Raw genomic sequence first — 15174 nt, 5'->3', positions numbered from 1 at the left:
GCATAATAAGAATTTCCATGTTTTAATTTTAGGCTTTTAAACATCCTACATTCTTTTATGATTTCTAGCAGGAGCCAAATTCTTCGGACGACAACGAGGCCTCTACTAGCTCTGAAATTTCTGAATTTGGCGTTGACACAGTTTCCAGCTTACTTGATAGTAGAAAGAAAATGAGTCTTCATTTATGTCTTTTCGCATATGATGATCATAAATTTGAAAGAGAAACATTGTTGGAGCTATGGATGGCGGCAGGTTATAGTTATCAAGAAGAGAATGCCAGGATATATTTTGACAGTTTCGTAAGAGAAGGGCTCATATTGAAGACTGACAAGGTTGATCAATTCTCAGGGAAATGCAAGTACGTTATCAACAGAGATAAGGTCTCTATTCATGGTTTCTATACCTTATTGAAGGATGAAAATACAGAGGGTAGAAGAACAAATTATCGACATATTTTAGTTGAGTCTAGCTGTGTAAATCAATCGACATTTGAGATGTTGAAGAGATGCAAAGAATTGAGGACGCTTATGTTTATCCGCAATTATGGCCGTACACTCAATCAATTACCTTCAGACTTGTTCCTTTCCGTACCTTTTATGGAAACACTGGATTTAAGTGGAAGTCATATAACAGAGTTGCCAAGTTCTATAGGGAACTTGACACGACTTCGTTACCTTGATTTGTCATTTACATTGATCAAGAGGTTACCTGAAACCATAGATCGTCTAGTGAAACTGCAAACACTGAAACTTAAAGGTTGTAACAAACTATATACTCTTCCTAAAGGAATGAAAAAGCTCATCTGCCTTCGTCACTTATATTTTGATGTTCTTGGTCAGCTAAGTTTTATGCCGAGAGGAATAGGGGCCCTTACAGAGCTACGCACTTTATCAGCCTTCATCGTGGATGCTGAGCAAGGTTGTAATATTCGGGAATTAAGGAACTTAAATAACCTTAGTGGAAGTTGTTGCATCTCTGGCTTGGAAAACGTATCGGCAAATGATGCCAGTCTAGTTTTGAAGGATAAAAAGCATCTTACACAGATAATATTAAGATGGGATGGATATGGCGCGACTGATGAAGGTAATGTATCTGTACCTGTATGGTATCTTGAGCCACATTGTTGCTTGGAAAATCTGGAACTTTTCTGTTACCCTAAGCCAAGACTCCCAGACTGGATTTGTGACCAAAAGTTTAAGAATCTGACTAGCATAACATTCATCAAGTGTGAAAATAAAAGACTTATTACTCTGGGATCGTTGCCAAACCTTAATTATCTTGGTATAATTCAGATGAACAACGTCATTACAATTGATCATGATATTCATGCTGGACATGTGAGCTTTCCCAAATTGAAGAAGTTAACAATTGACGGAATGTTGAATCTGGCTAGCTGGACCGCCACAGCAGAATTGGACTTTCCGCTCCTTGCTGAGGTTAGCATCAAGTACTGTCCCAAGATATATGAGCTTCCTTTTCTTGCATTCCTTAGTTCGTTGGAAACTCTAGAAATAAGCCATTGCACTGCACTGGAGTCTCTGTCAGATGAAATGTTGTCGGAAAAACTAAAGATGCTCGTTATTGAAAGTTGTTCGTTGCTGACAACAAAGTACTCTAGGGACGGTGAACACTGGCATAAAATAGAACATGTGCCAGAAATATGGTTTGATCTACAAAACATCCACTCTCCTTCTGAAGATGGTCATTCCTCAGGTTAACTTTAATTTCCTTGATATAATTGGTTTCGTTAATAGTCAATCTAGTAAATGTAAGGGATAATCTAGCATATTAATTTCTTATGAACATTTTTCAGCTATGGAGTTTTTTTTAACCAACATTTTATCATTTGTAGTCTCTGAAGATGCGGAATAAGGCGAATCAAGCAAAAATGAAGCTGTGGTCTCCGAGAACAGTACGCTGTGAAGTTTGTCCCTGATAACACTTTCAGAATATGTAGAAATCTGGAAAACATTGTCGGCGTTATTTGATCAAGACTCCTAGTCTTGTGTATAATACAATCTCAAGGTACGTTAATTCATCTATGTATATTGAATCTACACAAATTCTCATTTGTGACGGCGATATCCGTCACAAGCTTGTGACGGATACCGTTCCCTCTCACAAAATACCCATTGAGAGGTGAGTGGGAAGCACATGGAGGGTGCCCCACCTTGTCCCCTCTCCCTTTTTGTGAGAGGTCACAAGCTTGTGACGGGATTAGCCCGTCACAAGCAAGACTAGTTCTTGAATCTATGCCAGTTAAGTGAAGCTCTGAACTATTTATTAATCAAGGTACTAGTTGAGATCCCGTGCTAAAGCACGGTATTTGAGAGCTAAAGAACGATATTTGTGAGTTTTGCTTATATAGTGGCCATTTAAGATATTTGTATAAATGAGCTGTACTTATTATAAGTTCTAATGTACATTATAATGTTAGTGATATAATTAAAAAATAAAAGTGTACTATTTAAAAGACTTTTAGATTAAATTATTTTTGTGCAAGCTTTTTTTTATTATTACATATAATGAAAACCGATTATTATTCAAAAACATACTCTAATATAGGGTCACTACTAATAGGGGGATATGATCATTGAGTTAAAAACAAAATGTAAATAAATCACATATTAACTTTATAAACAGAAACAAATATAAAAATAATACGACACATCTAAACGGACGATTCATAAACAATTAAAACTACTTGGGAGAGAATAAAATTTCAGCAAAAAATATTCATAAATAAGTATATGCTACCATCTCAATATATTTTGTACGACATCTTTATGCTACCATCTCTGATTCATCAAAAGATCTTAACTATGGAGAGGTTGTTAGGGGTATATTGAAAGATTTTATTGAGTAGTATAATTAGGAATGTATTTTTACAAAAATATGTAAAATTTTATTGAGTAGTATAATTAGGAATCATTTTGCTGTATAATTAGGAATAATTTTGCTGTATATTTTTATTACAAAGATATGTAAAATTTTGATATTTTTAGTGCATATTTTAATTGATATTGTTGTACTTATTTGCTGCATATACATTCCTCTATAATATATTACTCAATTCAACAACTCTCTTATAGGACCGTCCTATAGCATAGGACTGGCCCAAAAAGAGAGAAGCCCAAAGAAAACAATTATATTTATTTATATTTTAACTTTATTTTAAAAACCCGGCATTTTATAATAAAAACTAACATATCTATATGTACAATTTATCAATATAAAATTTTAAGTTATCAAATTAAAATTATTTTTTTACAAGTTTATTAATTAATTTATTTGGGCTTTTGTTTATGGGTTAGTCCTATGGATAAAATGGTCTTACACAACAATTTGTGTACTCAATTTAGGATTATTTTAGTGGACTTGTATATGTTATAGATTATTTGACAGCGTACACTAAGCCCAGCATAGTAATATGTAAAAAAAAGGCCCACTTATAGGTATGAGCATTTGAGCGGGAAAAAGTTGGTGTTTTCTTATTCTTTTAGTTTTAGGGGGATGACAAGTAGAATAAATTGGGTTTGAATGATCAAATTGCTTATAAAGTTCATTTTTAGAATAGAAAAGACAACAATTGCGGCATATATGCTTATAAAGTATGTCCCTAATAACAATTAACCGAGACACCACAATATGGAAAAAGACAACAAATTACCGGGACAGATGGAGTACTAGTTTTAATCTCGTACAATAAAATACACGAGTTGATTTTTAAATAATATACGAGATATGTTAGTACGATAAATAAATGTATATCGACAATACCATATATTAAGGTGACATAAGAGCATCCGCAGAGGTGGGAAGCTAACCTCCTTATATAACCTCTCAATAAATTGGGCTCCTCTATTTGTAGAGAAGGTCCCCAAAGAAAACATAAGGTATTTTGAGTTGCTTTTAAAGAGGCTCCCAAATTTTTTGGTGTAAATTAATATTGTTGGGGAACCCCATTATTGCATAGATGTAAATATAAATTGGGAGGGTAAATGAAAAACTTAGTAGAAAATGAGGTGGACGAATAAAAGAAGGAAAGAGAAAATATGGAGAGCCTCAACTTTACGGATGCTCTAAGGGAAAAACGAGGAATCAATCATACCTAAAGCTATAGATTTGAAAATAATTTGGCGACGTCAACTAAAACATGAAAGTCACAACGCTTTTTATATTCAAGTAGCAATGCTTTTTATATTCAATAAGTCTCCCTGGTGACATATAGTATCCGTCATAAGAGAGACGAATCGGTTTAATATCACTTTATGCTATATGGGTAAAATAAATGGGCTAGATTTTAAATTTGATTTGACTTTACTACATTAAACTAATCCCTCCCCTTATATAAAAGAGAGCAAGGGAAGTTACTATTCAAAGTGAATAGTTGAAATTATATTATATTTTAATCAATGTGGGCTGGTTTGTCTAAAACGGTTCTCCTGGTTCTTTGGGCTTGCGGTGCATTCCCGATCCAGCTGATTGTTTGAGGCCCAACTGTTCTATTTTTACAATTGCCTTTTTCTACAATTCTATTCTTACAATTGCCTTTTTCTACAATAATTCAATTACCCAATCAGTCAGAGGAGTGCACTAGCCATCTTTCCCAAACTCTCACTTCTCTCACCTCAATTATTTTCTCCCAAATCGTCTCTCATCGCAATCGCCAATCGCCTTAAACTCTCTCACCTCAATTATTTTCTCCCAGATGTCTTTAATCGCTAGCGGCAGTCGCCTTCAGCTTGATATTCATCACCTATGCTTATTAGGAGGCTATTTACGACTGCAGACGGTTGCTTCTTTTGTCCTCTTTTCATCCATGTTTGTTCATTTATATTCTTGTTTAATGATGTTATCTTATTAAGTTAGTTATTATTGTCCTCTTTTCATCCATGTTTGTGGATTTATTCGGCCGAAGACAAGGTTTATGTAGATGATGATGCTTCTGCTGCTGTTGTTGATGATGATGATCACGATTGCCCGCGGTTATTTGCTTTGTCTTCTGTTTATACATGTTTGTTGATTTTAATTATTGTTTAGTGAGCTTTTTGAGTTTGTTATTATTGTGGATTATGTTAGATTTTTTTTTTTTGTAATCGGTTTACAATCATTCTTGTGGATTGTGTTTCTTATTTAGTCTGTGATTTTGGTTGATTTAGGAACAAAAAAGGCCTTACGTAGATGATGATGCTTCTGCTTCTTCAGCTGCTGCTGATGACGACGATGATGATGAGGACGACGACTAGGATGAGGAAGAGGGATTTGATGTGGAGAAGTTTCATACGGAGGCATTGTGCGTGTGTAAAAGTAAGTAGATGCTGTATTCACGTTTTGTAGATTTTAGCTTTCATGATATACGGTGTGGAGCTATTATAATCATGGTTATATATGTGGTGAACTAATGGCATGTTTTGAAGGCGGAATTTATGAAGTGCAGGCTCGTGCATTTGCAGAGGCTTTTTTAAGTTATTTGGAGGATACACAGGTATTAGTTTGTGCCTCCTTTTTAATTGCACGATTTCGTTGTCGTATTCATTTGTATACTTTAGAGATTCATTCTTTGTCACGAAACGGGGTTGGTTTTATAGGCAAACAGTAAGAAATATGGATATCAAGTTGTAAATCTTGTTTCGTCTTCTACAGTTGCTACATTTTGCAGAGGCTTCTTTAAGTTATTTGGAGTAGACACAGTTATTAGGTTGTGCCTCCTTTTTAATTGTACTATTTCGTTGTCATCTTTATTTGTATAGTTTAAAGAATCATTTTTAATCTAGAATAGGGGTTGGTTTTATAGTCAAACAGGCAGAAATCTGAATATGGAGTTGTGATTTTTTTTTGGCTTTCAGCGGCAACGACATTTTGTGGATCACGTATCACGCTTGCACGCGGTTTCCTATTAATTTAGAAATGGTCATTTGTTTTGTTCTTTTGTAATCCATGTTTGTGCATTTTATTTTTGTGTTTTTTGATTGATATTGTTTGTTTAATCTAGCTTAATGATGTTATTAATTTTTGTAAAATTGTGGATTATGTTCGGGTTTTTTTAAAGCAGTTTTTAGATATTTTGTTGGATTGTTGTTCTTATCTTGTCTGTGATTTTTGTGGATTTATAACGTAGAAAAGACTCATGTAGATGATGATGCTGCTTCTGCTTATGCTGTTGCTGCTGCTTATGCTGCTGCTGCTGCGGCTCCTGTTGCTGATACGGTTGATGTTGCTGATGCTGGTGGAAAAGGTAGAAGAAGTGTGGCTCGCATTCTATTGACTTATTGATTTGCGCTATCGAATGAATGAGGATAATCAAGTGACATTGTGTACGCCTACAGAGGCCTTTGTATTTTGCTGGATTTTTTCTAAGGCGTCTGACTGTTACAGTTTCAGATCGATGTAGGCAGCATTCATACTCTACTATATATATATATCAGGCGATTTACTGATTTTAAAAGTTTCCTAATTTACAGTGAACTACTTTAAGTACTATTATTTATGTATAGGTACCGTTTTTTGGGGGGGCGGTACTGGCGATTTATTCAGTAACTTTTTAGCACGTTGTAAACTTTTTAGCACGTTGTATTGGCTGAACCTTTAACCGCAAAGTTTTACTACGGCAATTTAGGAAACGACAAACATCCTTTATACGCTGAAATTTGAAGACCACAAATATAAGTGTAGGCAGTGCCTACAGAGCGCTGTAATTCTATAAACATCGGTGTCAAATCTATAAATGTTGTTGCGACAAGAGCGAGCCAAGGAATTGGCGTATCCCTGCTCCTACATTGGATAAGTAGACACGTAAATAATATTGTGTAGGAGTAACCGATGGATACAGATGTACGCACGACTACGAATTGTTTAACAAAGCAACTTTGAATTGTACGAGGCGTTTTCAACATTGTCTTTCTGTTGCAGCACAGATTGTATTTAAATGAACTTTGTTGACCCGTATTTGCTAGGAAATAAAGACGTTAAATAAAATGCTGGCTTATTAAGCCAAAAGGGCGAATCGACTAATCTGATTGTGGTGAATGGTAATTGTTATCATTACCGCTAGAAAACACAAATGTGCTGAATGTTGTTTAGTCAATTGGCAGTGTAAACAGCCTTGGTTGACCCGTATTTGCTACAAAGTTAAAACGTTAAATATAATACTGATTTATAAAGCGACAATGGTGAATCGTCTAATTTCATTGTCGTAAGTAGTTATTGTTATCATTACCGCCAAAAACAACTCAACTGGGTTGACAGTTATTTAGTAATTTGGAGTGCCAACCAAAAAAAGGGGCAGAATACGCTGAAAAATAAAGGGGTAAACGTGGTAAGGTGGTTTCGTGGGCCAATTACAGTACGAGGATGGTGTTATAATGTCAGTGATTAATATCTTTTGTGAAATTTGGTTAGTTGAGTTGATGTGTGGGAGTTGGTGTCTTAGGGATGGGGGTAAGGTGAGGTGACTTTTCTCTATTATTAAGGCAAGTTTTGGTTAATAGCATGTGTTTTCAGTCAGTGTGATAGGTCTAGCACCATGTGTGTTAAGGCGGTGGCCCCGTTGTGTTTTAAAACCTTTTGAGGGAGTTTCTTCTTTTCGGGTAATTAATGGAGATTAATATTCTTCGTAGTGGCATTATTGGGTATCGCTAGATCCGATTAATTTAGTTTTAACAAGAGTGTAAGATAAGAGTAGCGGAAAATGACGGTCATGATCATCAACGTTTGCAAAATATGTCATGAACTTACATGATAATTGTTATTATTACTGGGAAAAAAAAGTGTCACTAGAAGACAATAATTAAAAGAGAGGAGGACGTAAAAGGTGAAAACAATCGTTTGCAAAATAGGTGTCATTGGAAGATAATAATTAAAAAGGAAGATGATGTCGAGGGCGTAAAAAATCGAATGCTGTGCCCGTAAATTGATCTGTTTTAGCCCATAAATAAACCTTAGAATGTTGGTTGAATTATATTTTGTGAAATTTGGTCAGTTGAGTTGATGTGTGAAAGTGGGTGTCTTAGGGATGGAGGTAAGGTGAGGTGACTTTTCTCTATTAAGGTAGGTTTTGGTTAATAGCATGTGTTTTCAGTCAATGTGATAGGTCTAGCACCATGTGTGTTAAGGCGGTGGCCCCGTTGTGTTTTACAACCTTTTGAGGGAGCCTCTCCTTTTGAGTTAATTAATGGAGATTAATATTCCTCGTAGTCGCATTACTGGGTAGCGCTAGATCCGTTTCATTTAGTTTTAGCACAAGTATAAGATAATATTAGCGGAAAATGACGGTCATAATCATGAACGTTCGCAAGATATATCAGGAACTTACATGATCATTGTTATTATTACCGGGGAAAAAAAAAGGTCATTAGCAGACAATAATTAAAAGGGAGGAGGGCGTAAAACGTGTAAACAATCGTTTGGAAAATAGGTGTCATTGGAAGCCAATAATTAGAAAGGAAGAGGACGTCGAAGGCGTTAAAAAATCGTTATTATTACCGAGTAAAAAAATAAAAGGGGCATTAGCAGACAATAATTAAAAGGGAGGAGGGCGTAAAAGGTGTAAACAATCGTTTGCAAAATAGGTGTCATTGAAAGACAATAATTAGAAAGGAAGAGGACATCGAAGGCGTAAAAAAATCAAATGTGGTGCTCGTAAATTGTTCCCTCTTTGCCCATAAATAAACCCAAAAATGTTGGTTGGATTTGTGGGGCCAATTTAGTTACGGGGTTGGGATTATGAGGTAAGTAATTCATATATTTTGGAAGAATTGGTGGGTTAACTGATTTATTTGAAAGGCAAGGATATCAGGTGAAGTGACCTTACTCTGTTAAGGTAAGGTTTGCTTAAGAGCATGTGTCTTAAGTAAGTGTGACAGGTTTAAAAGCACGTGTGTTGAGGTGTTGAGTATGGCTTTATGATGTTGCTGTACTGTTTCAGCAGAGTAGCAGGGCAAGGGGTCTTTGTTCTATATATAAAAATAGGCAATGCTGATGTGAGTGAGTGTGCGCATTCCTATTTAATTTACAGGTAAACTTCTTAACAGTTGGTGCAATTAAATAAACTAACATAATTTCAAATTTGGCACATACTTCAGCTAACTGTGAATTTGGTGGTTTGTTGTTGTAGGGAGCAACATTGCAGAACTGCTAAGGTTAGGCATTGACAAAGGTACAATTGTGTAAATTGACTTGCAATTAGATTCGTGTTGTCGCCTCTTAGTGCAATTAAATATACTGACTTGAATTACAAATTACTACTGACTTCAACTAACTGTGAATTGGGTGGCTTGTTGTTGCAGAAACAAAATAGCAGAACGGGTGGAACTTGCCATTGAAAGAGGTACATTTTGATAGATTGCGTAGCAATTAGATTTTGGTTTCCACCTACATGTTTGGCTGCGCTTTGTCTGTACTTGTTTTGTCTGAAAAATGTGTTGTATGTTGTTGTTTCCTTTAAATGGTTATAGTGGTGCATTGTTGTATGGGTTTTGAAATAGAAACTGAACTTAAGGGCCAAATGTGGCCACGGTATAATGTTAAATTTTGCGGCAATTTTGATATTGGCTATATAAATTTGTATATGATGGCTAACTAGATAGAGTTGTAATGGGTGTGGCTTAGGTGCATGTGAGCGTACGATTAGAATTTGCATAAGGATGTGCTTGACGTGAGAATTTATGAGGTGCGTTTATAGGTTATTGTTACGATGTCTGATGAAAAGAGGGAGTTCAGGATTTCGTTCCGTACTCTTTTGGCTGATGCTATGAAGGCATTAGGTTGGCCTGAACCAATATATAGCCAAACAACTCTGGAAGTCAATCAGGCCAACTTGGTACTGCGTAGAGGCGCTGGACCTGCTGCTTGTTTTTTTAGGGGTGACAAAAAAGAATTTATGGCGGACTCTGAAGAGCAAGATGCTGAACAGACCGTGCACTACCTTGTGCAGAAGAAACAGATTGTCATGGACGATATCAACTTGGAAAGGCGTGGGATTTATAAGGGGTGTTGCGACTTCTTCAAGCGTAAGAGAGAGGCATTGCAATGTGCTGAATGGGGGCCTAACAATGTTGCGCTAAGGGCTCATGCTCAGGGCAAAGTCAGTGTCCCTACTAAGTTACCTAAAATGGTTACTGCAGACTTGTGGGATGTTTGGCTTCAAGTGGTGGTTGCATATGATGTTGTTGTTGATGAAATGGATTTCATTACACAGCCAGATGAGCGGTTTGTTTGCTGTTTTACAGTAAGCTGGCCCAAACATCCTTCTAGGGAAAAGTATTTTATTAGCAACAGTATGGAAACTGTTGAAAAAGCAAGGCAAAACCTGGCTAAGAAGGTCATAGCTTATTTTCAGACCATTTATGGTTTCACTGTGTTGGATGCTAACTTCAACAGGATGAGGTATTCCCAAATCCAATGTAGATTTCAGAGGGGAAGGTACAGGTCTGTCCAGGCAAACTAGATATGTGTAGCTTCTGACTTGGAAGCAGTGCCTCTCTTTATTGCGGAGGAGTGCAGGACACCTAAAGGATCTGCCTATGGAATTCGATCTGGTTTTACCTTACCACCCGCTCCTAAGAAACCTAAAATGGTTTGGGACCAGGATGTCTCATGCTCAAGAACAGCTGTTATGGACCAAAAGATGCCCACTGATGATGCCGGAATGTTTGATGTTGAAACGTTGTGCACACAAAGACGAGACTTAAAATTAAACTAGGAATAAGGGCCTTACTCTCATTTTGTTTGTAATAAAGTAGTAAAAAATATAGTCGTTCAACTAGGTTGCGTTGCGCAGTCATTAGTTGTCTATAATGTATTTGGCCAGCATTTTGTCAGGCGCAACCAGAATCTTCAGCTGTTTAGTGATGGATGCTGAACGACTGTTTTACTACCATGTTGAAATGTAAAAAAGCAGGCCACCTCTTTTGCAATGAAATGTTATTTTACGTCTTTGAGGCGAGATTAAATCTATTTTAGGGTGTGTGGAAAGCTATAATTTTGAACAGGATATCCTATCTTTGCTGGTTTGGGTGGTTGTAATGTTTAACTCTGCGAAATTATGATTGTCGATAAAACTTTGTAACCCAAAAAAAGACGCAACCATGCACAGGATAAACGATATAAAGACATAAATGTTAGATTGATTTCAGTTACCATATATAACCCAAAAGGCCTACAAGCAAATTTTCAAAAAAAAAAAACGGTTGCTGCTTTCTTCGGTGTGATATAAGTAAAAACCTACAGTGTAGTGTAAGTAATAATCATTAGTGTGGCATTTATGTAGACTGCGAACTATGTCTAATTGGAAATTAAAAATGCTTTTGCAGGGTGTGTCTGTTTTACATAGGTACAGTACTGGGACCGTTCGAATTATACACTCATTCTAGATGAGTCAACCTATGGAACCAGGTTTGTGCAATGTATGGCCTTAATAATTCCCGATAATATTTTAGGTCAGGGCCAATGTGATGTAAACTGAATTTGGTCGTTGTCATTTCAAAATTGCATATATTTGTGAACATACTAGCAGGAAAAATCAAACCTAGATGACATATCATGACATTCACCTAAGCATCAGAGGCAGGTTGCTGAAGGGTAATTAAACTGCCATGTTAGAAGGTTATTGAAACTAATAGTCACTATACATTGCAGGAGAGATACCACTTGGTACCAATAGAAAGACTGTGAGAAGAGGCAAGCCAACTGGGAAAAGACACAGGACCAACATAACCAACAACCTTGAAGAAACAGTGATACAAACAGAGGGAGGACCTGTGGCCACAGACAATGAAAATGCTGCCATAACTAGCCAGTCTCAAGATAAGCACCAAGAAGGTTTAACTGTGCATGCATTTTATAACAAGAATATATTCTAAGGCCTGACCATTTATATAACGCGTTAAATTAAAACAGTCTTAAGTGCAGCGTCAACTGGATCATAGCAAAGACCAAAGCGGTCATATAAATCTAAACGAGCAAAAACAGCAGTGCAAACGCTAGTAGAAAGTGCAAATAAAGGGAACAAGAGACGTCGCGCTACTAAAAAAAGTACTTTCTTAATTTTTAAAGATTACATACAAATTATTACATGCTAGAAAATAAATATATATAGCTTACCTGTTAATTTAACAGAAATACCTGATGCAATGGGTGGGAAGCCTATACCATTAGAAGCTGCAAAATTAAAACAACCAACCTACTGCAGTGATTGTGGAGCCAAGAAATTTGAGTTTGAATCAAAGGGATTTTGTTGCTGGAGTGGCGAAATTAAATTAGCTGTTAATGAATATCCAGAAGAACTGATACAGCTCTATACTGCTAGGGATCCAGAAGCACAACATTTCCAAACCTTTTCAAGGTTATATAATAACCTTTTTGCTTTCAGTTCTTTAGGAGGGAGTTTTGGCGCTGAAACTGCAAAAGGTATATACGTGTTCCAAGCACAGGGGCAACTATATCATTATTTGCCGGATGTAATACCCATGGATAGTATTCCTCGGTATTTACAGTTGTACTTCTATGATGCCCAGCATGAAAAAGAAAATCGGCTAGGATTGTTCCCTAACTTGAAAGAGGAAATGATTACTCTTCTAATGGGACTTATGGATGCAAACCCATATGGAAAGTTTTTTAGATCCCTCAAGGAAATAGAGGTCACTGAAAATACGAGGATATTGTTAAGTACTGATCCAAGCAATGATCAACGTGTATATAATGCACCCACATCTGATGAAGTGGTTGTAGTTTGGCCAGATGCTACAGCTGTGCAAGGAAATGAAGGTCCTTATATAATTGCATATGGAAGAGGTTCGCATAACCATAGAATTAGGCATTTTTATGGTTGCTACGACCCATTGCAGTATCCACTCTTGCTGCCGAAGGGACATTGTGGGTGGCATCAGGGCTTGAAAAAAGTTTCAAGCCCAAGCTTTGACGGCGAAGCAAGTTCCTCAATTCCAAGGTCTGCGATTTCAGATGACATGCCTGAATCTCTTATTGAAGCAGGAGTGGCAAGTAAGTGTTTATTTTAGTGAATGGTATTGATAATAGACTTTATTATTGTCTGTAACTTGGCAGTTAGTGCCTAGCAGATATATCAGCAAATACACTAATGTAATGTTTTTAAAAACATGTAACAGATTCTACAAGAAGACGAACAAAAGCGGACAAGTATATTTCTTGTAGAGAGTATTACGCTTATAAATTCCAGATAAGACCTGGGAATTTTCTGCTAAGAGGGGGTAGGCTGTTTCAACAATATATAGTAGATATGTATGTGAAGATTGAGAATACAGGATTGGACTTTTTAAGGTTGAATCAAGCAGCTATTCGGGCGGATCTCTACCAAGGGATTTTAGATACATTGCAGCTAGGAGAAAATTGTGCATGTAATGTGGGGAAGCGAATAGTCCTTCCACCTTCCTTTCTGGGGGGGACCAAGGGATATGAGAAGGCGATATTTAAATGCAATGACACTTGTGCAAAAATATGGAAAACCTGATCTGTTTATAACTATGACATGCAATCCAAACTGGCCAGAGATAAAAGCTGAATTGTCCCCAGGGGAACAGGCGCATAACAGGCCCGATTTGGTGGCCAGGATATTCCATGCTAAGCTGACAGTACTTCGAAAGCATATAAAGGAAAAACAGATCTTTGGGGAGGTTGCAGCAATGATAAATGTGGTGGAGTTTCAAAAGCGTGGCTTACCACATGCGCATTTCCTTATCATTCTAAAACCTGGGCACAAGATTACTGCACCAGAAAAGTTTGATAAATATGTATCAGCAGAAATACCCTCAACTGATAACCCACACTTAAGAGCAGCTGTATTAAAACACATGATGCATGGGCCATGTGGCACTGATTTTCCAAAATGTGCATGTATGGTAATTAAGGACAGAAAAAAAATCTGTAGTAAAAATTACCCCAAAAAATTCAGGGAGTTTACTACAAATGGGAAAGACTCATATCCTTTGTATAGGCGAAGGGATACTGGTGAAACTGTTTTGTTAAGAAAAGCTAAGTTGGATAATAGATCAGTGGTTCCTTACAACCCTTATCTGCTAGCTATGTTTGACTGTCAATTAAATGTAGAGGTATACTCTACTATTAAAGCAGTGAAGTACTTATATAAATACGTGTACAAGGGCCATGATAGGATATTATTTAATGTTGCGGATGATACTGCTTCTACGTTGGTGGATGAAATTGAGAGGTACCAATCTGGTAGGTGGGTATCACCTCCAGAAGCAGCTTGGAGAATTTATGGATTCAACCTCTTTGATACATACCCAACTGTACAGCCTTTGCCACTTCATATCCCTAATTGTCAAATGGTGAGGTTTTCAGAGAACGAAGAACTTGCAACGGTCATTGCTGATGAAGGCAGAGCGAAAACAATGCTAACTGAATTTTTCAACATGAATTCTCGCCTAGAAGAGGAACACCGCTATCTGTATAGTGAGTTTCCTGAGCATTTTGTATGGAATGATAAAACTAAAACCTGGAAACCAAGAGACCGCGGTGTTGTGATAGGAAGGGTTGCCCATGCTTCTCCTGGAGAAGGCGAACGGTATTACCTAAGGTTGCTTCTAGCATACGTTAGAGGACCTAAGTCATTTGAAGACCTCAAAACAGTTAATGGTGTTTGCTGTGTGTCATTTTAAGAAGCAACCCTTAAAAGAGGGGTCCTAGAAGAGGATAATGCAGCAGATATGTGCATGGACGAAGCTATACAAGTTGAGATGCCTAATGCTCTTAGAAGATTATTTGCAACAATACTGATTTTTAGTTGTCCAAACAACCCTGCTGAATTCTGGAATAAATATTACAAGCCACTTTCTGAGGATTTTAGAAAGCAGTTTCCGGAGGAGCATGCAAAGGTGTTGCAGCTGATAGCAGGAAAGGTGGAGCAATTTTTGGAGGGGATGGGTAAGACGTTTAGCCAGTTTGGATTGAACCATTTACACTTTGAGCAAGAAACAATACTACAAAGTACAAGGGATATCAGCGATGCTTTGAGCGCACCCGTAACTCTTTTGCAGCTTGGTTCACGCAAACAGCTCAATCTTCAGCAGCGCACTGCGTATAAGGCAATAATTCAACACGTCAAGACTGCAAAGGCAGGAGCTTTTTTCATAGATGGTCCAGGTGGAACTGGCAAGACTTTTTTGTATGGGGCTTTAC

The 15174-nt window shown here is 37.0% G+C and overlaps 1 protein-coding gene across 17 annotated transcripts in view; it reads left to right on the top strand.

The window, feature by feature from the left end:
- Window positions 1–15174, top strand: part of LOC141657323 (putative disease resistance protein RF9) — a 66838-nt gene that overhangs the window by 3017 nt on the left and 48647 nt on the right. For 6 of the 17 annotated variants that reach the window (XR_012548721.1, XR_012548718.1, XR_012548717.1 and 3 more), the window contains exons 2-3: window positions 72–1713; window positions 1853–2025. Coding sequence is in view for 3 of the 17 variants with exons in the window: in XM_074464508.1 (XP_074320609.1) it covers window positions 69–1713; window positions 1853–1872 (1665 nt within the window). In the remaining 14 variants the exon portion in view is untranslated. Of the gene's footprint in view, window positions 1–68; window positions 1714–1852; window positions 2030–4711; window positions 4989–5162; window positions 5489–6121; window positions 6438–15174 lie in introns of those variants that run through there. The other 11 variants (XR_012548710.1, XR_012548714.1, XR_012548712.1 and 8 more) reach the window with 11 other exon arrangements.

This window comes from Silene latifolia, chromosome 5 (genome assembly GCF_048544455.1).
Source record: "Silene latifolia isolate original U9 population chromosome 5, ASM4854445v1, whole genome shotgun sequence".
Lineage (NCBI taxonomy): Eukaryota > Viridiplantae > Streptophyta > Magnoliopsida > Caryophyllales > Caryophyllaceae > Silene > Silene latifolia.
Note: the sequence above shows the minus strand (reverse complement) of the source record. Positions and strands in the feature narration are given on the sequence as shown.